Source organism: Schistocerca gregaria, chromosome 2 (assembly GCF_023897955.1).
Source record: "Schistocerca gregaria isolate iqSchGreg1 chromosome 2, iqSchGreg1.2, whole genome shotgun sequence".
In the NCBI taxonomy this organism is placed as follows: Eukaryota; Metazoa; Arthropoda; class Insecta; order Orthoptera; family Acrididae; genus Schistocerca; species Schistocerca gregaria.
This window is the reverse complement of record NC_064921.1, coordinates 714,163,727-714,189,792: the sequence shown is the minus strand read 5'-3', so window position 1 is coordinate 714,189,792 and position 26,066 is coordinate 714,163,727. Positions and strand designations below refer to the sequence as shown.

The 26,066-nt window shown below is 42.8% G+C and overlaps 1 protein-coding gene across 2 annotated transcripts in view; it reads right to left on the bottom strand.

The window, feature by feature from the left end:
• The window catches only part of LOC126334840 (zinc finger CCHC domain-containing protein 24-like), a 189,030-nt gene that overhangs the window by 93,398 nt on the left and 69,566 nt on the right, over positions 1 to 26,066 (bottom strand). The window contains exons 1-2 of one of the 2 annotated variants that reach the window (XM_049997505.1): positions 14,473 to 14,517; positions 3,661 to 3,775 (exon numbers count right to left, since the gene is read on the bottom strand). In XM_049997505.1, the coding sequence (XP_049853462.1) occupies positions 3,661 to 3,775; positions 14,473 to 14,505 (148 nt within the window). In that variant the 5' untranslated portion in view covers positions 14,506 to 14,517. Of the gene's footprint in view, positions 1 to 3,660; positions 3,776 to 14,472; positions 14,518 to 26,066 lie in introns of those variants that run through there. The other variant, XM_049997504.1, reaches the window with a different exon arrangement.

Sequence of the window (26,066 nt, the reverse complement as noted above, 5' to 3'; positions counted from 1 at the left end):
TGTGGCTAAGCCATGTCTCCGCAATATCCTTTCTTTCAGGAGTGCTAGTTCTGCAAGGTTCGCAGGAGAGCTTCTGTAAAGTTTGGAAGGTAGGAGACGGATACTGGCAGAAGTAAAGCTGTGAGTACCAGGCGTGAGTCGTGCTTCGGTAGCTCAGCTGGCAGAGCACTTGCCCGCGAAAGGCAAAGGTCCCGAGTTCGAGTCTCGGTCGGGCACACAGTTTTAATCTGCCAGGAAGTTTCAAAGTTAAAAGAGTTAAATATGGGAAGTTTCTGAATGGAATGGTATGGCCGGAATGTAATAACTGTAATTCAAAGTATGTGCATCCACAACAAAATCAGAGTACAAAAAGGAAGTCCGCTTGCGAGAAACGTCTATCAAGGAATGAGACAAGGGCGACCTTTTTCATCCACATTATTTAATACGTACGTAAACAGTGTCATAAGGCTATGGCAAAATAAAGTAATACACCGTTATAAGCTTAATAATAAAGTTATAAATACGCTCCTGTTTGCAGGTGATCAAATAACTCTAGCAGTCTCAGAAGATAAATTACAGATAGAAATCTTGTTCTTGCACTAGGTAGCAATTGATTCTAATTTAATAATATCTGAAGATGAAACTGAAATAACGTCATTCCATGGTAAGGAGCATTTAAGAGCAATAATTCATGGTAAACCGCTAGAACAAAAAAGTTTTTAAATACATGGGGTGCGAGGCCTCATATATCATACACAATGATCAAGAATACAAAGTGCAAAAATTCCAACAGTTGGTAAGTTCTCTAAATCGCACCCTTCTCAAAAAAGTTAGAAGAGAGACGGTACTAAAATTTTATAATGTGATGACGCTGACAGGTATAATGTATGCGTCACAGACTTGGGCTCTAGCAGCCAGACAATTTATTTATTTATTTATTTATTTACAAGTCAAGTTTCGTAAGACCAAACTGAGGAGCAATTCTCCAAGGTCATGGAACGTGTCAGTACTTGAAATTACAACATAAAACTAATAACAGATAAAATAAAATGTTTATGAACCCAAGAAAGTAAAGCCATAAATTTAAGTAAACGCAATCAACAATACAACAATAATCAGCTTAATTTTGGAAAGAACTCCTCGACAGAATAGCTGGAGTGACCCATAAAGAAACGTTTCAGTTTCGATTCGAAAGCGCGTCGATTACTGCTGAGATTTTTGAATTCTAATGGTAGCTTATTGAAAATGGCTCCAACAGTATACTGCACACCTTTCTGCACAAGACTAAAGAAACTGTAAAAACTGAGCCTTGCTATGATTTAGCGTTAGTTCATTTTCAACAAGCCATGAACTTACGTCACGAACTGCACTATTTGAAACTGAACCAGTGTTGCACACAACGGAACAGGAGTGGCTCCAACACGGATCCCTGGGGCACCCCTTCCCCCCTCCCCCCCCCCCCCCCCCACTTGACCGTACCCCACTCAGACCCCACATCACAGTCATTCTCAACACTGTGAATAATGACCTTTTGCTGCCTGTTGCTAAAGTAAGAGGTGAACAAGTTGTGAGCTATTCCCCGTATTCTGTAATGGTCCAACTTCTGGAGCAATATTTTGTGATCAATACAATTAAACGCCTTAGTTAAATTAGAAAATATGTCTAGCGTTCGAAACCTTTTGTTTAGCCCATCCAGTACCTCACAGATAAAAGAGAATATAGCTTCTTCAGTTGTTAAACGACTTCTAAAACCGAACTGCACATTTGATAGCAAATCGTGTGATAAATGATCAGTTATCCTTACCAGTAATCATCCTTTCCATTAATTTTAGGAAACACTGATGGCACAGAAATAGGTCTAAAATTTTTTTACATTATTCCTTTCTCCATTTTTATAAAGCGGCTTTACTACTGAGTACTTTAATCGTTCAGGAAACTGACGATTCCTAAAGGAAAAATTACAGATGTGGCTAAGTACAGGGCTAACACGTGCAGCACAGTACTTTAATATTCTGCTAGGCTCTCCATCATATCCGTGAGAGTCCTTACTCTTCAGTGACTTAATTCTTGACTCAATCTTGCCCTTGCCTGTATCACAGAGGAGGAAAATGATTGTTGAATACTGTACATATATCTGATTTATGAGTAATAGCAATATTTTTCTGCGGACTGACTTTATATAGTCAACCTTGTGCTGCTGACCAGACACTTACTTCACAACTGACTATATGGTCTTAATTTTATCCTGTGAATTAGCTATTCTATTTGCATAGCGCATAGTCTTTGCCTTCCTAATAACATATTTAAACAGCTTACAGTACTATTTGTAAAGCTTACTGTAGCTTAATTGTGACTATTTCTAACATTTTCTGTAATTCCCAATTTATTCTACATGATATTCTTATCCCACTAGTCATCCACCCGGGCTACCTTTGACTGCTAACATCCTGTTTAGAACGTTCTAATGGAAAGCAACTCTCAAAGAGCACGAGAAATGTGTTAAGGAAAGCATTATATTTTACATCTATGCTATCGGCACTATAAACATCTTGCCACTTTTGTTCATGGCGAGGTTAAAAAAAAAACTCTCTATTCCTGTTGGTTTAACTTTCCTACATAGTCTGTAATTATATGTGGCGTTTGTTTGAGTACAAAATTCTTTTAGTGATACAGTTTGTGCGTCATAGTCTGAAAGGCAATTCACCCTTTTATTAACAGAATGCCCATCTAGTAATGAAGAATGAATAAAAATATTGTCTATTGCTGTGCTACTGTTCCTCTGACCCTAATTGGAAAAAAAAACAGTCTACATCAGGGTTGTTGCAGCAGAGATGAGACTCCTGGTTACAAATTCACAGATAGGATAAAAATAGTAAAATAAGGAGTGAACGGGCTGTCAAAAGCATACTTCAGAAAACAGAGGAGTACAGAAAGAAATGTCATGAACACATTCAAATGAGGTGTAGAACAATATCCGCTCCTAGTCACAATAAAAGGTTATTTATTTGTCACACGACCGGTTTAGGGCTTGCGCCCATCTTCAGGTGCTTATACATTCATGTACATGTTTGTACTTTTGTAGATCACTGTATAAATACAAATAATTATTTGCTGGTGACTACGCAGATACAAGTGCGATAATTGTAAGTGGTAAGGCAGCATTCGACGAAAATATATCTGTACTTACATAAAGATGAAGCACCATTATTACAGTTATGCTATAGTGATAGTTTTGCCACCTAGTTACACACTAATGTTCGACAGCATCCACTATGGATAAAATACGTTCAAATGATATCAGAAGAACGAGTACCTAAAGTACTACACAAATATACACATCAAGGGAAAAGGAATGTTGGGCGTCCTAAGAAGAGATGGAAAGAACAGCTGCATTGTGCTTGAAATTGAAACAACCAAGAATGCCTAAACCAAAACAGGGTATGACGAGGATTATCACATACCATCTCAACCCATAAAGTTTCATTTCTTTTTCTCCATCCCTCCAGGGAGCTTCACTTTTTCTTTTTGTGATGTAGTGTAGTTAACGGTCCGGTAGCGATCGGAAATGAATGAATATCGGTCTGAAGTTACACACCTCTCGAAACTGCTACTCCCCGTCAGTCTTCTTAGAGTGAACGCTTAATAAACTACGGTGACGTAGGCAGACAGCTGGGTACTCACGAGTGGGGTCCGGGCCTGGCGGCGGGGGCGGCGGGGGCGGCACAGGCAGCGCGGCCAGACCCAGGCCGAAACCCGCGCCCGCGGTCGCCGCCGGCAGCGCCGCCCATGGCTTGCCCTGCAACACCGCAACACGCGTTACTGCTGGGCTGCAGAGGCGCCTCGCTGCGTGCGGAGCGCGGCGTCGAGGAAGCAGGCGCATATCAGCAAAGTATTTTGCATTCTGGGCATCCGCAGCTGTTGAAAGGCGCGATATTAGGAAGAATTCCGCGGATAGCTGGTAAAATTTTTGTTTTACTGATACACAACCAATTTCTATTGTGCAATCTTCTTCGAATCCAAATTATCTGCTGAAACCACACTAGTGGACTTCAGCAAAGCAATTGATTATGTAAACCCACACAATACTGCTGGAAAAATTATGGTGTTATGGCATTAGGGATCTGGAACTGTCCCTCATTAAATCATATATCAGTAACAGAAAGCAAACTGTAAACTACAACGGTCAAAAGTCACAGTTACTGAATGTCACTAGAGGTGTTTCCCAAGGATCAGTGCTTGGGCCACTACTGTTTATAATATTTATAAATGACATGCCCAGCAATATGCCATGCAAATCTCTGCTTTACACAGATGATACAACTTTCATCAATTCAGGGAAGGACATAAATAAACTGAAGGAGCAAAGTAAAGATTTTCTCTGATTATCAAATATGTGGTTCGAAGCCAATGAGTTAGCTATTAACTATTAACTATGAAAAGACTGTAAATATATCCTTCACCTTATCCAATGCTGATATTGAGTACACTTCTACCCTACTTCTTGGCATATACTTAGATACGAAATTAACCTGGAAGAGTCACATAGACAACATATCTCAAAAGCTTTCGCGAGTTATCTATCAACTGAAAAAATTATGCACCTGTGTTTCTGAAAGCCTGCTGATTAATTCCTATTATGCATTCTTTAATTGCCATATTAGCTATGGTATTCTTCTATGGGGTAATTCTCCATGGTCCAGGAAAATTTTTATTTGGCAGAAGAAAGCCGTCAGGAGCATCTCTGGGACTACCAAAAATAACGTATCATGTAGGTCATACTTCAAAGAATTACAGATAATGACAGTCCCTTCTCTTTTTATATATATAGCTGCCTTTTGTACATAAAAGAAAACTTTAACAGTAACAACATTAGGCAGTCCGTTCATAATCATAAAACTCGTCAAACATTTAAGACAGACATATCAACAACTCGACTCAAGAAAACACAAGAAAGTTATGAATACATGGGAATAAGGCTTTTCAACACATTATCTGTGCAGGCACATTGTGTCTCTCTTAATGTATTTAAAAGTAAAACTAAAAAATGTCTGAAAGACAAAGCTTTTTACAGTGTTAAAGAATTTTAAAACTGTTCAAAAATAGACCTGACTTACGAAACAATTTGCAACTCTGTTTGTACCTCTCCCTAAGCTTTTTTTTGTCTCTGTAGTTCCACATTTAACTGTTAAACATGTGGAGAAATACTTATGTATGAAATGTATTCATTTATTTTGCACATTGTTTAAAATGCTCACTTTAGTTATGTGGGATATCTTTACGTATCAAATGTATTCCTTTATCATGTATGTTCTTTTAAAATGTATACTTTAGCTTTGTGTGATACCTCACAATGGTTATATTTCATAATATGTAAATTGAACATTACTCATGACGAAATCGATTGCATGTAAATGCTTAAAGATAAATAAATAAATAAATAAAGCCACGTTATCAGGCGCAACCTACATGATAAAGAGTAACATGCAGTGCCTCAACTTTGTGGACATTGAAATTAATGAAGGTGATGTGAAAAATATACTTACAGTGTTAAAAGGTCATAAATGTACCCACCGCTTCTAGTCAAGATTATTCAGTCAATATTGTCTACTTTGTACTGGCGAACGGAGAGTGACAAAAACTTGATCCATTAATTTCGTAAAAATTGCTCGTGGGTGGATCGTGTAGTTACAGATCCTTGTTTTAAAACTTGCCAGCATTTAAAAAAACTATGGCGAGCGGGCGCTGATTTTTTTTAGAGCCGGATTTGCAATAAAAAATAGTCACTACTAACGTGATTAGGCGGGGCACAATGGAAATTACTGTGTGGAATGGTAAAAGCTGTCTTTCTTTCCGGTGTGACGGCAGGGCGACTCAGAATTGGCGAGGGTAAAAGCGTTTCGCTTAAGCGACTAACACGGATTATCAGGCTGGCGGAGAGGAGACTATCTTGTGGACTGTGTGACGTGATGAGTCATGACCAGGGGTGCTGGGTCGCTCCCTTTACGAACCATAATAATACCGAATTTTATTACATACTAATACTTAATCGTATAAACAATCAAAGTTAGCCAGAATGCTACGGTTCATTAATTCCAACTGATTATTCAACGAGAAATGTTTAATTTCTTTTTATATCTAAAAATTTCTACTTCCACTAATATATTCAAAATATGTCTTTTTTATTAAGTATTTTTAAATTTTCTAAAGGGCTCGTGACGCTGCGCCCCGCTTTGTGCAAGAGCGTTGTTAGAGCCGATCGGGGATTATTTATGTTAAAATGTTACTGCAGTCTTATTCGATATGACATATGAGTGTGCCCTACGGAAGGGTAATCGTTTTCCATGTAAGGCAGTACACGCCAGCTTCATTAGACATATTTACCACAACCACTTTTTGACCAGTTCTGTAAAACCAGCTAAAACTGCACTGGCTGGTCTATTAAATTATGAAAAAAAAGCCGGCCAAGGTGGCCGAGCGGTTCTAGGCGCTTCATTCTGGAACCGCGCGACCGCTCCGGTCGCAGGTTCGAATCCTGCCTCGGGCATGGATGTGTGTGATGTCCTTAGGTTAGTTAGGTTTAAGTAGTTCAAAGCTCTAGGGGACTGATGACCTCAGAAGTTAAGTCCCATAGTGCTCAGAGCCACTTGAACCAGCCATATGCCTGTGTTTACGGACTGATCCGAAGAAGTAAAGTACACTGGAGTTATGCTTTTACGTCTCATACATCTGCCTATATTTATCGGATACTGCACCCAAATATGGTGATCAGCTGGTCTGATTGTTATAAGATCTTCCTCTGATCCACTACGAGAAAGGACAGTTTTCGTTTCTAATATGCTTCCATTAACTGCGTTAACAGATTCTAGACCGTAACAGTTTTGATACGTCATAAGCTATATACATAAAGCTGTAACTGTATATATATATATATATAGCTGTAATCGGTTTTGTATCAACAAAACATAAATTTTAGATGCAACAGAAAAAAATGTTTCTTAACATCTATATTTTCTGGTCTGACAGTCATACATGTTACTGTGTATCATGAACGACGTCAACGGCAGTTTCTGACATTTTGGTGGGCTGCTGTCGTTTTTGGAGTGCTGATTAAGCTGTAGATCTTATGTTTAATGCCATATATGCATATTAACTTACGCGAAATTTCGAAAATAAAATAAAAATGCCGTATTGATCAAAAGACAGCGACAGTGGGTAAGATCAAGGACTCTGATTTGTAGAATATGGAATGTCAGGAGTTGACATAAAAAATTAACAATATTACTATTATGCCTGATGTCTTAACAGATGTCCTATGATCCAGTCCTTTCTTCTTGTCAGTGTTTTTTATATATTCCTTTCCTCGCCGATTCTGCTGAGAACCGTCTCGTTCCTTACCAGTCCACCTTATTTCCAGCATTTTTCTATAGCACTACATCTCAAATGCTTCGATTCTCTTCTGTTTCGTTTTTCCCACTGTCCATGTTTCACTACCAAACAATGCTGTCCTCCAAACGTACATTCTCAGAAATGCCTTCTTCAGATTAAGGTCTATCACTGATGCTAGTAGACTTCTCCTGGTCAGGAATGTAAAACAAAAGGCTATCAAAACATTAATACGATTTTTTTTATTACATCATAAATCTATTCTCGATTGAATACGTCAACTTATAAGTCCCATTCCCGTAATTTGTGGGATATTTTAGTTTTCTGTTTTAATATGAATAAATGTGTGTCTGAAGCTCATAAAATGCTGGGTGAGACCTAAGGTGAGGCACCTATTAATGAAAGAACGTACAGACAATGGTTTGAACGGTGATTTTAATGTCAAACACCGGCATGGCTGTGGAAGAGAGAAGGTTTTCGAAGCTACTGAAACTGACGGAAACAATCACAGAGGATCGTTATCGAAAGCAATTGATGCGTATGAGCCGAGCACTGAAAGACAAACGGTCACAATACAACGATCGATATGAAAAGGTGATCTCGCAGCATGAGAATTCTCAACCGCGCGTCGTAAAACCCGTCGAAACATACTTTGCACATTCAAATGGGAAGTCCTACCACAGCCGCCATATCATCCAGACATTGCTCCCTCTGGCTACCACCTCTTTTGGTCAATAGCACACGGCCTGGTTGGCCAGCGCTTCCGGTCACGTTAGCAAGTGCTTAGGGGGGGAGAAAGTAGTGGCCACCGATGGTCAATACTATGAATCTTAATAAAGTCTCGAACTTCCAAGAAAAAACGGCAGAAGCAAAGTTGCAGACGTAATAAAGAAATGGAAGTACTGGAATGGATATTGGGGCAATGACGGAAACAAATAACTATTTAAATAAGAACGAATTTTTAACAATCATATTTTTAAGTAGGGCTAAAAAGTATAAAACAGCTAGTTCTAGCTCATACAAATTCTTCACCCCATACGTGTAGTCCAGTAAATTTATGAAAGTAGGTTTCTAATAGTTATGGAAATGCTCATAAGATTTAAAACAAAGAAGGCGTGTGCAATTGATAATATTAAGGAAGTGAACAATTCATGCATTATGAAACGTATTCGCAATTGCGCATATGGGCAATCATCAGCTGTATAACGGAATGACGGCAATGAAAATTTGTGCCATACTGAGACACGAACTCAGATTTCCCGCTCATCGCGAGAATCGCCTCACCAATCGCCACGCGAAACGGTTAGACGAAACTTCCTTATGTCCTGGGCCATTTGTGTACAGCCTTGCTTGCAAGCTCAAGGTCAACATCGATATCGCGGGGCAACACCACCTGCTGGTAAAATGTGCCTGCGGCTCTCGTTGTCGCTATGTACCGAAGATAATGGATTAGTGCGACGTAAGCAGACGTGCAGAATGCCCCGCAGGCGAACCATACCGTAAAATCAATGAGTCTGAAAGAGGGCGCATTATCGGCACGAGCGAATGTGTTTCATCCATCCGGAAAACTGCTGCTCGTGTAGGACGAAGTGTTTCGGCAGTGCAACGGGTATGAGCAGAGTGGTTCACGGAAGGACGTAGAGGACGACGAGATGAATCAGGTCCTACCCCCCCCCCCCCCCCCCCCCCCCGGCAGGAGAGGGAGAAAGAACAGCTAACACTCTGAAGTGAACACATCTTGAAATATTAAAATACCGATGATCATAATATCTGCACTTGTACCCCTAACACAAAATATATACAGGGTGTTACAAAAAGGTACGGCGAAACTTTCAGGAAATATTCCTCACACACAAATAAAGAAAAGATGTTACGTGGACATGGGGGGAAACACTTAATTTCCATGTTAGAGCTCATTTTAGTTTCGTCAGTATGTACTGTACTTCCTCGATTCACCGCCAGTTGGCCCAATTGAAGGAAGGTAATGTTGACTTCGGTGCTTGTGTTGACATGCGACTCATTGCTCTACAGTACTAGCATCAAGCACATCAGTACGTAGCATCAACAGGTTAGTGTTCATCACGAACGTGGTTTTGCAGTCAGTGCAATGTTTACAAATGCGGAGTTGGCAGTTGCCCATTTGATGTATGGATTAGCACGGGGAAATAGCCGTGGCGCGGTACGTTTGTATCGAGACAGATTTCCAGAACGAAGGTGTACCGACAGGAAGACGTTCGAAGCAATTGATCGGCGTCTTAGGGAGCACGGAACATTCCAGCCTATGACCCGCGACTGGGGAAGACCTAGAACGACGAGGACACCTGCAATGGACGAGGCAATTCTTCGTGCAGTTGACGATAACCCTAATGTCAGCGTCAGAGAAGTTGCTGCTGTACAAGGTAACGTTGACCACGTCACTGTATGGAGAGTGCTACCGGAGAACCAGTCGTTTTCTGTGAACGTTTGGGCAGGCATTGTTGGTGATGTCTTGATTGGGCCCCGTGTTCTTCCACCTACGCTCAATGGAGCACGTTATCATGATTTCATACGGGATACTCTACCTGTGCTGCTAGAACATGTGCCTTTGCAAGTACGACACTACATGTGGTTCATGCACGATGAAGCTCCTGCACATTTCAGTCGAAGTGTTCGTACGCTTCTCAACAACAGATTCGGTGACCGATGGGTTGGTAGAAAGCGGACCAATTCCATGGCCTCCACGCTCTCCTGACCTCAACCCTCTTTACTTTCATTTATGGGGGCATTTGAAAGCTCTTGTCTACGAGATCCGGTTCGTGCTCGTATTGTGGACGGCTGTGATACAATACGCCATTCTCCAGGGCTGCATCAGCGCATCAGGGATTCCATGCGACGGAGCGTGGATGCATGTATCCTCGCTAACGGAGGGCATTTTGAACATTTCCTTTAACAAAGTGTTTGAAGTCACGCTGGTACGTTCTGTCGCTGTGTGTTTCCATTCCATGATTAATGTGGTTTGAAGAGAAGTAATGGAAAGTACGCGTTTCCGGACACATGTCCACATAACATATTTTCTTTCTTTGTGTGTGAGGAATGTTTCCTGAAAGTTTGGCCGTACCTTTTTGTAACACCCTGTATATACAGGGTGAGTCACCTAACATTACCGCTGGATATATTTCGTAAACCACATAAAATACTGACGAATCGATTCCACAAACCGAACGTGAGGAGAGAGGCTAGTGTAATTGGTTAATACAAACCATAAAAAGATGCACGGAAGTATGTTTTTTAACACAAACCTACGTTTTTTTAAATGGAACCCCGTTAGTTTTGTTAGCACATCTGAACATATAAACAAATACGTAATCAGTGCCGTTTGTTGCATTGTAAAATGTTAATTACATCCGGAGATATTGTAACCTAAAGTTGACGCTTGAGTACCACTCCTCCGCTGTTCGATCGTGTGTATCGGAGAGCACCGAATTACGTAGGGATCCAAAGAGAACGGTGATGGACCTTTGATACAGAAGAGACTGGAACAGCACATTACGTGCATATTCTAACACCTTTTTATTGGTCTTTTTAACTGACGCACATGTACATTACCATGATGGGTGAGGTACACGTACACATGTGGTTTCTGTTTTCAATCACGGAGTGGACTAGAGTGTGTCAGGTCAATAGATGTTCAATGTGGTGGCCATCATTTACTGCACACAATTGCAATCTCTGGCGTAATGAATGTCGTACACGCCGCAGTACATCTGGTGTAATGTCGCCGCAGGCTGCCACAATACGTTGTTTCATATCCTCTGGGGTTGTAGGCACATCACGATACACATTCTCCTTTAACGTACCCCACAGAAAGAAGTACAGAGGTGTAAGATCAGGAGAACGGGCTGGCCAATTTGTGCGTCCTCCACGTCCTATGAAACGCCCGTCGAACATCCTGTCTAGGGTCAGCCTAGTGTTAATTGCGGAGTGTGCAGGTGCACCATCATGCTGATACCACATACGTCGACGCGTATCCAGTGGGACATTTTCGAGCATCGTTGTCAGATCATTCTGTAGAAACGCTATGTATGTTGCAGCTGTTTGGGCCCCTGCAGTGAAGTGAGGACCAATGAGGTGGTCGCCAATGATTCCGCACCATACATTTACAGTCGACGGTCGCTGCGCTCTACCTGTCTGAACCAGAGAATTGTCCACGGACCAGTAATGCATGTTCCGTAGATTCACTGCCCCGTGGTTTATGAAACCCGCTTCATTGGTAAACAGGTAGAACTGCAACGCATTCTCTGATGTAGCGACACATGAAACGGGTGAAAGCGGTGACGATGCAGTATGCGCATGACACTACTTTGATTCAGTCCACCGGCTCTCGCAATGTCCCGTGTACTCATGTGTGGGTTCATGGCAACAGCAGCTAACACACCAACTGCACCCGCTTCTCTAGATGTTTTGCAATGTGCGGCACGTTGGATGCTCTCTGTCCGGGTACCGTTCTGCATACACCCTGCAGGCTTCAGCTGCATTTCGTCGACACTTGCCATAGATGAGTATCATCTCCGCCTTTTCAGAGTTCGAATACATCATGGTCACAGTTCCTACAACACTACACTATCACAGATGTCTGGTAACACGGTGTACTACAGTTGGTCTGCGTGCGGAGACGAATGCAGAATAACAATAGCAGCAAGCGCTACATGCAGACACTGCGACAGCTAGACCAAACCACAACAGTGCACTACAGACACACTCGTAAACACAGTCGTCATCGTAAACATGTCCCTGCAAATGCTGCTCGCCGACCGTGACCCGTGTTTGTTACAACACGCAACTTTAGGTTACAATACCTCCGGATGTAATTAACATTTTACAATGCAACAAACGGCACTGATTACATATTTGTTTATATGTTCAGATGTGCTAACAAAACTAACGTGGTTACATTAAAAAAACGTAGGTTTGTGTTAAAAAACATACTTCCGTGCATTTTAGTATGGTTTGTATTAAACAATTACACTTGCCCCTCTCCTCAAGTTCGGCCTGCGGAATCTGTTCGTCAGTATTTGATGAGGCTTACGAAATATATCCAGCGGTAACGTCAGGTGACACACCATATATATATATATATACCAAAGAAACTGGTATGGGCACGCGTATTCTAATAAAGAGATATATAAACAGGCAGAATACGGCGCTGCTGTCGGCAACGCCTATATAAGACAACAAGTGTCTGTCGCAGTTGTAAGATCGGTTACTGCTGCTACAATGGAAGGTTATCAAGATTTGAGTGAATTTGAACGTGGTGTTATAGTCGGCACCCGAGAGATGGGACACAGCATCTCCGAGGTAGCGATGAAGTGGGGATTTTCCAGTACGATCATCTCACGAGTATACCGTGAATGTCAGGAATCTGGTAAAACATCAAATCTCCGACATCGCTGCGGTCGGTAAAAGATACTGCAAGAACGGCACCAACGACGACTGAAGAGAATCGTTCAACGTGGCAGTAACGCAACCCTTCCGAAAATTGGTGCAGATTTCAGTGCTGGCCCATCAACAATTGTCAGCGTGCGAACCGTTCAACATCATCGATATGGGCTTTCGATCCCGAAGGCCGAGTCGTGTACCCTTGTTGATTGCACGACACAAAGCCTTACGCCTCACCTGGGCCCTTCAACACAGACATTGGACTGTTGATGACTGGAAACATGTTGCCTGGTCGGAGGAGTCTCGTTTCAAATTGTATCAAGCGGATGGACGTGTACGGCTATGGAGACAATCTCATAAATCCATAGAACCTGCATGTCAGAAGGGGACTGTTCAGGCTGGTGGAGGTTCTGTAATGGTGTGGGGCGTGTGCAGCTGGAGTGATATGGGGCGTTTGATAGGTCTAGATACGACTCTGAGAGGTGACACGTACGTAAGCTTCCTGTCGAATCACCTGCATCTGTTCATGTCCATTGTGCCTTCCGGCGGAGTTGGGCAATTCCAGCAGGAAAATGCGACACCCAAAACGTTCAGAATTGCTACAGAGTGTCTCTAGGAATACTATTCTGAGTTTAAACACTTTCACTGACCACCGAACTCCTCAGAAATGAATATTATTGAGCATATCTGGATCTGCATGCCTTGCAACGTGCTCTTCAGAAGAGATCTTCACCACCTCGTTCTCTTACGGATTTATGGACAGGCCTGCAGGATCATGGTGTCAGTTCCCTCCAGCACTACTTCAGACATTAGTCGAGTACATGCCACGTTGTGTTGCGCGAGGCGCCTACACGATAGTAGGCAGATGTACCAGTTTCTTTGGCTCTTCAGTGCATACGTTAAGTAAATCTTCTGTTTACTGTGATAACTTGTTCGCTAACATTCCTGCTCCTGTCGAGCTTCCCTCCCTATCTTGAAAGTTGCCATCTCTCCTTACTGTTGTGTACAAAGTTGCGCACAACAGACACGATTTCGCTAGAGGTCGTAGTATCAAATTATTCAAGAAAATATACAAAAGTGGTACTTTCAACATTGCAGCCCAGCCAGCAATCGTGATAATCTAATATATAAGAAACTATCAGCCTCGACTAGGGTAATGAAACCAACTTTTACCTAGATTTTAGCCCAAATAATTGAGACTTCTCCTGAAGATTGGTAGAGGCGGCCCAATTCCATAGCCTCCACGCTGTCCTGACCTCAACCCTCTTTACTTTCATTTATGGGGGCATTTGAAAGCTCTTGTCTACGCAACCCCGGTTCGTGCTCGTATTGTGGACGGCTGTGATACAATACGCCATTCTCCAGGGCTGCTATCAGCGCATCAGGGATTCCATGCGACGGAGCGTGGATGCATGTATCCTCGCTAACGGAGGGCATTTTGAACATTTCCTCTAACAAAGTGTTTGAAGTCACGCTGATACGTTCTGTTGCTGTGTGTTTCCATTCCATGATTAATGTGGATTGAAGAGAAGTAACAAAATGAGCTCTAACATGGAAAGTAAGCGCTTCCGGACACATGTCCACATAAACGTATTTTCTTTCTTTGTGTGTGAGGAATGTTTCCTGAAAGTTTGGCCGTACCTTTTTGTAACACACTGTATACCTGGTGGATGGCGGCTCAACTTCCCGACCTACCTGCTTTTGTTTTTTCCTGACGGGCGACATCATCCGGCTAGTGTCGTCCCTTTAATGAAATGCACCTCTCAGCGAGAAGCTAGGGAGCTGTTCCTAACCTGGATACAAGTAGGAAAGCAACGGGCACGTTGCGGCAGTCGCAAAAAGCGACGAGGCCGCTGCGTGGCGCAGCTCGGCAGGTGTTAAGATGCGTACAGCAGCGAGTGCGGACGGAGCGGGCGGTCCGGCGCTCGGACCCGTATTTTTACGCCGGGCGGGCACCTGGGTAGCCGCGCGACGCGCTGGCCGCCGTCCAGCGCTATTTCCACCGCCGCAGCGCACAGCCGCGCCGCTTCGCGATCCCCGATACGCACGCTTTCCATTTCTCGATCGGGCACTGTGTTAATAGCCCTGCCGCGCCCCCAAAACTTTCCGCGCCTCCTGTCCAGGAATCCCCACCTCCGCCGTTCTGACCGGCCGCTTCTGCCACCTAAATACTACACTCGCTGATGCGATGCGCTGGTGACACCACAAATATTCTGGTTCAAATGCTTCAAGTGGCTCTGAGCACTATGGGACTTAACTTCTGAGTTCATCAGTCCCCTATAATTTAGAACTGCTTAAACCTAACTAATCTAATGACGTCACACACATCCATCCCCGAGGCAGGATTCGAACCTGAGACCGTAGCGGTTGCGCGGTTCCAGGCTGTAGCGCCTAGAACCGATCGGCCAATTGTTCCGGCCACAAATGTTCTGCCCCGACCGCTATCTGCCTTGAAAACGCCCTCCCCGAATGCTCCTCTTCCCCCTTTCCATCTCCTTGTCTCGCCGACGTTTGGACCAGCAATACACTGTCCAACAGATAACGCTTACAGTATTCCCCCACCTCGTATCTCTATCCACAGCGGTCAAAACGGTTAGCAGAGTTGAAACTGCTTGCTAGATTAAAATTTTGTGCTACACCAGAAGTCGAACCTGGAACCTTACCTCAGCGTTGGTACAAACCTTTTTTACTTTTTTTTATCTTTGTTCTTTCAATCTGTTTCTTCGTCTTTTGTCGTCAGTGGTTCTGTGCAGATGTCACATGACATCTTTCAAATACTATCGAATAGAATAGAATTTCATTCAGGGTTCTTTTTTCAGAGCTTGGTCAGTCTCCTAACAAGTTAAAAAAATGGCTCTGTGCTCTATGGGACTCAATTGCTGAGGTCATAAGTCCCCTAGAACTCAGAAGTACTTAAACCTAATTAACCTAAGGAGAAAACACACATCCATGCCCGAGGCAGGATTCGAACCTGCGACGTAGCGGTCACGCGGTTCCAGACTGTAGCGCCTAGAACCGCAGGGCCAGTCCGACCGGCCTTAAAAAGTTGCACTTGCGTTTTAAGCGAGAGCAAAATGACTGTCTAAATCCTTCTATACACGCTCTGTTCTCGTATCTTTTCTCATGTTCTTCTTAGAATACAGGTTCTCTTAATTTACACAACAGTGCGTCGCGAGAACTGTGTAGTTTTTCTTCCACAGATTTCCATTTAATTTCCGCTAGCATATCTCTTACACTTTCATATGGTCTTTACCAACCTCTAACGATCCCAGCAGCAAGTCTTCGAATTTGTGCACATCTGTGTCAAAGTATCTTTCGAATTATATACGTTTCATTGGACTCCTTGTGTAATATTATGATTTTCAGCGATCGGAGATGGGTGGGGGATAGTTAACAGAAGGGACAAGCTTCGTTGGAAAATACTGTAAATTTGAATACGTGTCTTTATAAATATTTAAGTAGTGTAAAATTCTAGGTGGAAAAAAAATTGCTTTTAGAAAATAACAGCACAGTCTGTTTTACCTCTATTGACTTTGTGCAAGTGACACTCTTCTTAACAATGCCTACAACCAAACATACTCGTATTGACAGTTAAATGTGCTCCAATCAAATAATGAAGTTTGCCATTGCTGAATTGCTTTCCTGAATTAATTTTTCACATTAGAACTGTTCACAGTACTTTTTTGTAAAGTTTAAATAATAATATGTTCATTATAGTCGACATATTCTTCCCGAGAGACTCAGCAACTATATTGACATTTAAAATATATCTTATTTATTCTTTAGTCTCAGTTGCACGTTTTCACACTTTAAATGTGCAACCGTGAATGAAGAATAAATGAGAATTGTCTTCATATGTTCCGCCAACAGGAGCTATCGACTAAGAAGGGGAGATAAGTTTTGTCTACTAACTTCATCAGTAACTGCGCGAACTTTCTGCGAATAAACCGATTCGTTACTCACTGCTACACTGTGGACGAATATAATACACTCCTGGAAATTGAAATAAGAACACCGTGAATTCATTGTCCCAGGAAGGGGAAACTTTATTGACACATTCCTGGGGTCAGATACATCACATGATCACACTGACAGAACCACAGGCACATAGACACAGGCAACAGAGCATGCACAATGTCGGCACTAGTACAGTGTATATCCACCTTTCGCAGCAATGCAGGCTGCTATTCTCCCATGGAGACGATCGTAGAGATGCTGGATGTAGTCCTGTGGAACGGCTTGCCATGCCATTTCCACCTGGCGCCTCAGCTGGACCAGCGTTCGTGCTGGACGTGCAGACCGCGTGAGACGACGCTTCATCCAGTCCCAAACATGCTCAATGGGGGACAGATCCGGAGATCTTACTGGCCAGGATAGTGGACTTACACCTTCTAGAGCACGTTGGGTGGCATGGGATACATGCGGACGTGCATTGTCCTGTTGGAACAGCAAGTTCCCTTGCCGGTCAAGGAATGGTAGAACGATGGGTTCGATGACGGTTTGGATGTACCGTGCACTATTCAGTGTCCCCTCGACGATCACCAGAGGTGTACGGCCAGTGTAGGAGATCGCTCCCCACACCATGATGCCGGGTGTTGGCCCTGTGTGCCTCGGTCGTATGCAGTCCTGATTGTGGCGCTCACCTGCACGGCGCCAAACACGCATACGACCATCATTGGCACCAAGGCAGAAGCGACTCTCATCGCTGAAGACGACACGTCTCCATTCGTCCCTCCATTCACGCCTGTCGCGACACCACTGGAGGCAGGCTGCACGATGTTGGGGCGTGAGCGGAAGACGGCCTAACGGTGTGCGGGACCGTAGCCCAACTTCATGGAGACGGTTGCGAATGGTCCTTGCCGATACCCCAGGAGCAACAGTGTCCCTAATTTGCTGGGAAGTGGCGGTGCGGTCCCCTACGGCACTGCGTAGGATCCTACGGTCTTGGCGTGCATCCGTGCGTCGCTGCGGTCCGGTCCCAGGTCGACGGGCACGTGCACCTTCCGCCCACCACTGGCGACAACACCGATGTACTGTGGAGACCTCACGCCCCACGTGTTGAGCAATTCGGCGGTACGTCCACCCGGCCTCCCGCATGCCCACTATACGCCCTCGCTCAAAGTCCGTCAACTGCACATACGGTTCACGTCCACGCTGTCGCGGCATGCTACCAGTGTTAAAGACTGCGATGGAGCTCCGTATGCCACGGCAAACTGGCTGACACTGACGGCGGCGGTGCACAAATGCAGCTAGCGCCATTCGACGGCCAACACCACGGTTCCTGGTGTGTTCGCTGTGCCGTGCGTGTGATCATTGCTTGTGCAGCCCTCTCGCAGTGTCTGGAGCAAGTATGGTGGGTCTGACACACCGTGGCAATGTGTTCTTTTTTCCATTTCCAGGAGTGTAGTTGCACAAGCTCATAATTCGTCACTTCTGCTCACTACACGTGTTCATTGCACACGAAACCTGAACAAGGTTGCCTTTCTCGTATCTGCGACGTGAGTGGCGTTGTTTAACATAGCAGCACGACTATGTCCCTGCCGAAATAGACGCACTTAGCCCCGAAACTTCCAGAAAACCAGCACCATTCGCTAAGTGACAATTCGCTAAGTGACACCACTATCGATGGTAGTACTTCTTCCAAGCGGACTGTCCGCTGTTTTGAATATTCTTGCCTGATTACAACTGTTTCATTCCGCCAGGAACTTTCAAAATAGCTCACATTCCTCCGCAATCTGAAAGATTCACTTCAGAATTGGTAGATTAATCAGTAGAGAGTGTATCATAATTAATAGCGAAAACTGAGACGAGTGGAAAGCAAGCGCAAATAGGAGCAAAAGCGTTCCAGCAGTTCGCAAACGGACCGTTTATGAGTAACTGCGGTAGTCTGGTTACAAGCCGCTACTGACTTCAATGGGAAATACAGGCTTGGTAAAAACATACAGAAATTTTAAACTTTTCCATTAAATCTCCATCTAACCGCGCTTAAATTTCACTTACGTCTCACGGGTGAACAAGATGGAACAGTCATGATACGACACAGGTATATTTTGCTGCTGATGTAAGGCGATATCTAACGTGGTGGTATGATCTAACGTGGCTAGGACGAGAGGGTTCAGTGCTCCGGGATTTTCTGTCTCGGGTAATCTTAAAAGTGAGGTGTACAGCACTCCCACTGATAAGACCGAAGAACAGCAACAGCGAATCGTAAAGTATTATCAAGATTCACGTTATGATCCGTGGATCTCTGACAGAGAACATAATTCACTGCGCAGACAAGTGCAGTATTGCCCCCAAATTCAACGACAGTTTTTTGAAACACCTCGTTTAATAGATACAAGTATATAATAATTACAAACACGTAACGTGCTCACATAAAATTTCACGTTTTTTTTGTAAAAATATACCATGGCTGAAATTAGGATGGAAACGAAAAACCGCGTGACCGCTACGGTCGCAGGTTCAAATCCTGCCTCGGGCATGGATGTGCGTGATGTCCATAGGTTAGTTAGGTTTAAGTAGTTCTAAGTTCTAGGGGACAGATGACCATAGATGTTAAGTCCCATAGTGCTCAGGGCCATTTGAACCATTTTGAAACGGAAAAGTTTACATAAAAATATATGTGCACCAACTAGGACAATATTTCAAACTGGTCAGAGGCGACTCTTTCCTCTTGTAAACAAGTCGGTTTCGAAGCGATATGTCCTTGAACTTTTCGCTTCTGTTGACGTATGCTTTCATGCTTGTCAGTTTTCGCTATTAATTATGGTGTACATTACATACGGTAATACAAACAGGGATCATGTTCTCGTTGGGAGAGACTGGAACAGAACCGCTCAACGTAACTACTCGAAGACGAAAATGTTGTAAAATAACTTCTCACTGTCTAGTTTTCCTTTCTATTGCCTTAACTTGCATTACGATCGAGCTGGCTAGATTGCTGTGTACAACATTCAGTTGTGTACCATATTTCCTATACCTCGCACTATAATTACGGAAGCTGTTTCAAAATGCCCGTATTTAGCTTGAGGCTTCGGGGGCGTGTACTGCAGGGTGTCTAACTAGACAGGCGCCCCTCCGTGGGCGTCAGATCTGGACGGTATTTATCATACTTAGAACTACAAGTGAAAGAAGTTACTAACAAGAGTTAAAATGTTGTTGTTTATAACAGGGACAACAACAGGCTTTAACCTCTCTAAAGGCAGCAATAGGGCTGATAGTTTGTGTCATATAAAATCGCTAGACTCTAGGCACAGTGAAGTGCACTGTCGGGCATCGACAGGATTGGTTGCCATTGTCAGGACAACTGCAATTAATGTACGTAAGCAGTTGGAAGCGACGAATGAAAATTTTTACTAAGGCCGGAACTCGAACCTGGGTCTCCCACTCACTAAGCTGATGCGCTAACCACTACACCACCCTGGCAGACTGCCCGTGCATAATAGTACGCCTCCCTCCTCAGTCCAAATTCCCATTTCTGTCTCAGCCCATTTCCTGCTCACTTTAAACTCGAACACCATTGCAGAGAGACTCCATCAGCATTGGAATAGCACCTCAGCATCTAAAGAAACAGGGAATCCTGCCTGAAACCCAGACATAGGTATTTTAATCAAATGCACTTATATGGTTCCAGAGACCTATTCAAGTTACAAACATGCAGACAGGATTGTTATGTTCTTTGTAAAATTCGTTGTGAAATACGAGGTTCTGTAGATACCCCTGTTACGATAAAATTATAAACTTATATCTCACAAATAATAAAACCTCTCCTGGAGGAATCCCATTACGAATATGAATACGGATCTCTGCTAGCGCCACGTACTGTTGTCATCGTTCGTACATGATCTCTACTATCGGGGAGACCACCTGCCAAAATTTAATGTTATACTACGACCGCAGATCTGCAATGTGAAGTTCTTTCTGCAATTTGTGTATATTTAATTGATCGCATCACTTTTGAATGTTCATTCTCTAGTTTAAAGGCTATCTATAAATGTTAGTGTCTTACACATATACATATTTTTTTTTTTACTTTTATTTGTTCAAAAGTTTTATTTTTGTGTGATCTAATCTATCTGCAAAATGAAATGTTAATGAAAGAAAATGCGACATGCAGTATTTATTCTTGAACACTGAATCCCATTAGCTTTGTGTTAAAAAGTGTCGTGATCCGTCTCCTTCACATCAAGAGATGGATTCCGGAACATGTCAATAATTTTCTGTTTTACCTGCAACATGGCGGCGCACGTACCCTATTTGAATGTGTCACTCCCTTCATGGCGCCGTTTTGAGGAAAGATGATTAAAATAAAGTGGAACCCCACAACTAGTCGTTTTGAGTTGTAAGTTATTATTGTTCGCTTTCCTTTTCGGCACCAACTGTTAGTATAGGAAACTAGTGCTGACCACAAACTTGATTAATCATGTTCGTCACTTTTGTCGAACCTTGACATCACTCCTGAAGTTGTTTCATTATTTTACTTCTAATACTCGCTTCTTCCCTGCACCCTAGATATCCTATCCTAAACAATGAGTTTCTCAACACCCTGCACGCACTCTCATATCATCAGTCGCCACTCCCTTCACTGTACTGTCTACTCACTCTCAATTAGCGACTCTTCCGCCAGGTGCGTCTACTGGTGTCGCACGCTGTGATTGCGTGAATAGTACGTAAGGGATCACAGCAACAACAACACCCTTCAGGCGATACAGTTCTTCTGCACAATTCCTTGCCTTTACGTCAAGTTTCCTAATGAAACAGCTACATCAAAGGGGAAAATTTACGTATTCATTTACATACTCGTACAAAGAATTTTAATTATAATCATCTGCGCATTCATAAAAATATGAGATGACATCTTAGGTCGTCAAGGATAAAGTTAGCTTACAACAGTAAGTCATTAAACAAAGAACCATCGGCAACGTGACTGATTATCAAGAGGTATCATGACTACCTCAGACGACAATTTTTGTAGACAAAGTTCACTTGGACACTAGTAAACGTTGTATAATGTTCAGCATCACGGTTTACAGAATCTGCACATGGAGAACGATTGACATAAGACAATCAGTCAACGTGAGTTAGTCAATGCCACTGGAGTATAACTTCACGTCTGCTAATTTACCTGTAAACCAAAGACGGGAATAGAATATTGAGAAGAGATATACAAATACACCTAAATGCGAAGATCATCATTTCCTCACGTTCATATCCCTTTGAGATGGAGGACAGAGAACTACTCAGTTTCAACAGATCTTGTAAACAAGAACAGATCATGAAACATTGACCCAAACTTTTCTGTTTGTGTTGGTGAAGGCACCGTTGGGACTGAATATGTCTGGTGGACGAGTATTGGTAGGAAAAATTTTTCTAACGAGTCATAATTAATTTTTGATCATAGTAAGGGACGGTTTTGCTGGCGTATTTGAAATTTTCTTTGTTGAGTAAATGTAAGGATATTCAGAAATTCTTTGGTATATTATCGATTCGAATGAAAGTTTGCCTTGAAGATGTAGAAATGCAACAGAATGAGCTTCAGTACAAAAAAAAGAGTTGCTGCCTTGTTAGCATTATGAAGATGGTTTGTGGGGCGTTCAGTGTCGAGGTCATCAGCGCCCGCACAAGTTCCCATCTTTCCATTTCCGGGCCCGCTCCTACCCGATTGATGATAAGATGAGGAAAACACACGCATCCAGTACCGGCGCGGATAAAATCCCCAATGCGGCCGGGAATTGAACCCCGAACCCCGGACCGCAACATTCAAAAGGCTGCGCCGCTAGCCACTACACCACGCGCTGTGGACGCATTATTGACCTGCCGCCGGCGTCAATCGTATCAGATTAATATCTAGGAGAAAAACGTTACGAAATGACCTCTATACTCTATCTGTACTACTATTACAAAGACAAGTCGTTGTTTAACGTTGTTACCAAAGCTGTCGTAAAGTTCTTTACCAATTTACTGCAAATTTTTGCACAGTATTCTAATGAACATTCGGGCTGATACATGCTACGTATCTTTTCTATATATAATATATACATATGCATAGTACATAATCGGGAAGTGTTGTCGAAAATATCTCGAAAAGGTCTTTACCAATTTACTTCAAAATTTTAAATGATACTCTAATGAGCATTCGGACGATATATATATATATATATATATATATATATATATATATATATATATATATATATATATATATATATATATATATATATTATAGAAATACATACGTAATATATAAATGGGAAACATTGTTACTTCAAATTTTTACACGATGCTCTCCAGACAGACAAAGGCTATATATCTTTTAATGTACATAATACACTGCTGGAAATGGAAAAAGAACACATTGACACCGGTGTGTCAGACCCACCATACTTGCTCCGGACACTGCGAGAGGGCTGTACAAGCAATGATCACACGCACGGCACAGCGGACACACCAGGAACCGCGGTGTTGGCCGTCGAATGGCGCTAGCTGCGCAGCATTTGAGCACCGCCGCTGTCAGTGTCAGCCAATTTGCCGTGGCATACGGAGCTCCATCGCAGTCTTTAACACTGGTAGCATACCGCGACAGCGTGGACGTGAACCGTATGTGCAGTTGACGGACTTTGAGCGAGGGCGTATAGTGGGCATGCGGGAGGCCGGGTGGACGTACCGCCGAATTGCTCAACACGTGGGGCGTGAGGTCTCCACAGTACATCGATGTTGTCGCCAGTAGTCGACGGAAGGTGCACGTGCCTGTCGACCTGGGACCGGACCGCAGCGACGCACGGATGCACGCCAAGGGAACTTGCTGTTCCAACAGGATAATGCACGTCCGCATGTATCCCGTGCCACCCAACGTGCTCTAGAAGGTGTAAGTCAACTACGCTGGCCAGCAAGATCTCCGGATCTGTCCCCCATTGAGCATGTTTGGGACTGGATGAAGCGTCGTCTCACGCGGTCTGCACGTCCAGCACGAACGCTGGTCCAACTGAGGCGCCAGGTGGAAATGGCATGGCAAGCCGTTCCACAGGACTACATCCAGCATCTCTACGATCGTCTCCATGGGAGAATAGCAGCCTGCATTGCTGCGAAAGGTGGATATACACTGTACTAGTGCCGACATTGTGCATGCTCTGTTGCCTGTGTCTATGTGCCTGTGGTTCTGTCAATGTGATCATGTGATGTATCTGACCCCAGGAATGTGTCAATAAAGTTTCCCCTTCCTGGAACAATGAATTCACGGTGTTCTTTTTTCAATTTCCAGGAGTGTATAAGAATTTGTAAATAATGTATAAATTCATATATAAAACGTTGCAACTAAAAATCTCGAAGAAGTGACCGATTTACTTCAAATTTTACGCGATTCTCTAATCAGTACTCGGACGGACATCGACTATATATTTTCTTAAACTATGATGTACAGGTTTTACGTTGAGAAGGAAAATGCTGTGCTGTGAAACGTGCTGTCTTTTTATCTTTCTTGCAATCAGTTTCAGCTTTTATAGCAAAGTATGTAAACTATCAGACAAATTGATTGTTGCATATATATATATATATATATATATATATATATATATATATATATATATATATATATATATTCTTACTCTTTGTATGTAATTTCAAACAAAAATTGTATGCACAACAATTTACTGTTTTGTTTCCTTCATTGTCGCCTGACGGAAATCAGGAAAGATGTATTTATGGCTTTTTGGCGAATCGCCCAGAACTTTCTAATCCTACCCACTCGCAGATTATAACTATGCAGAATCCTGTCATTGAAGCTACCATACTCGCAGATACAGTAGTTGGAGAGATCACTCTCACACTACGTAGGCCAATGACCCCAAACGATTAACCCATTGATTTTCAGTTCCCAAGGAAGGTAATAACAGTAAACGAGGCTCAAGATCAGAGAGAGTGGTTTAGAGGACAGAGAGGGGTGGGGAGCAGGAAGTGGACATTGAAAGAGGAAATAAAATGGATAGAGAGAGGGCGGGATTAGGTGATGCACAGGCAGAGGCAGGAGAGGATGCACAGAAAAAGGAAGGGGAGGAGGAAGAGGAGATGGGCAATGAGAGTGAGAGGAGGAGATGGGCAGACATAGAGATGAAGTAGTTTAGGATGTACATCCAATTCCCATACATATTTAGCTACTGTGAAGCATTGTCGGGTTCACTAATGAAGTATAGCGATGAATTAAAGTTGTTACTGGAACAATTCTGGGAAGGATACTTCAGTTCTGGTCAAGTGTTCTTACGTGTCAGCAGTTCATGTGGAAAGAGAATACAGTAAAACTTTATAACAGTGCTGCTCAAGTTGTTATCGATAGGACAGTGTTACAGTAATGCTGAGTGACCTCTCTTAGGAACATTTGGAATAGACTTAATTGATGAGAAACGTTTCTGGGAAACTTTATAAAACCAATATTCGAAAAATTTAAGAACGATGGTATTGTGTGTATCGAATACTATGCGTAACGAGGATAAGAGAGATCATACCGTCAGTGATATTGTACTAAGTACGAGTCCACGCGTCATCCCCAACCGTCAGTACAAAGATACACCTTTCTCTTGAATCAAATGATAACAAACAAACCTGAAGTTCCCCGTTGTCTTGAACTCCATTCTTCACGAAGCAATTCGAAATTATCTGCCATTTGTAACGTTATTACGAAACCACCCCGGCTTCGTAAAGGTAGCATTAAGTATCTACGGCTGTACGACTTGTCTCACGTACTAGTAATTTTGTTTACAGGTCACTGCGTACAGGAGTGATTGTAATTCAGAGAACAACGTTAGGTGACTGAAGATTATCATTTTCATATAACTTAAACGATTTGTGTAACTATAAATAAGAGAAAAAAACCTTTTCAGGCTCATCTTCTGATGGCGCACAGGAGGTTACGTGACTATTTCAAAGCGTAATGCTGGGTGCCGACCTGGTGACAAGAAGATGGAAGATGCTTTAATGCATCACCATGAGTACTGTTTATATAGTGGTTTGGGTCCGAAAATGAATTCTGTACTTGATGTGCCAGTATGGGAGGCTTTGTTGTTAATATCCATCCATCAACTTCCATTACGATGGTCTGCTGGTAACACATCACTGACTTTTCACAGTATGTGTATTTATATACACAGTTACGAAACTTTGCTAAAGTTCAGCATTTGCTGTAAATTGTTGCTTGTTACAAAGATCCTCATACGAAAACTAACAGGTCAACTTTGCTCAGAGACATTATTTATTTTTGTTTGCATGTAATAAAGTTGATATGTGGGCAACTAACTTACAAA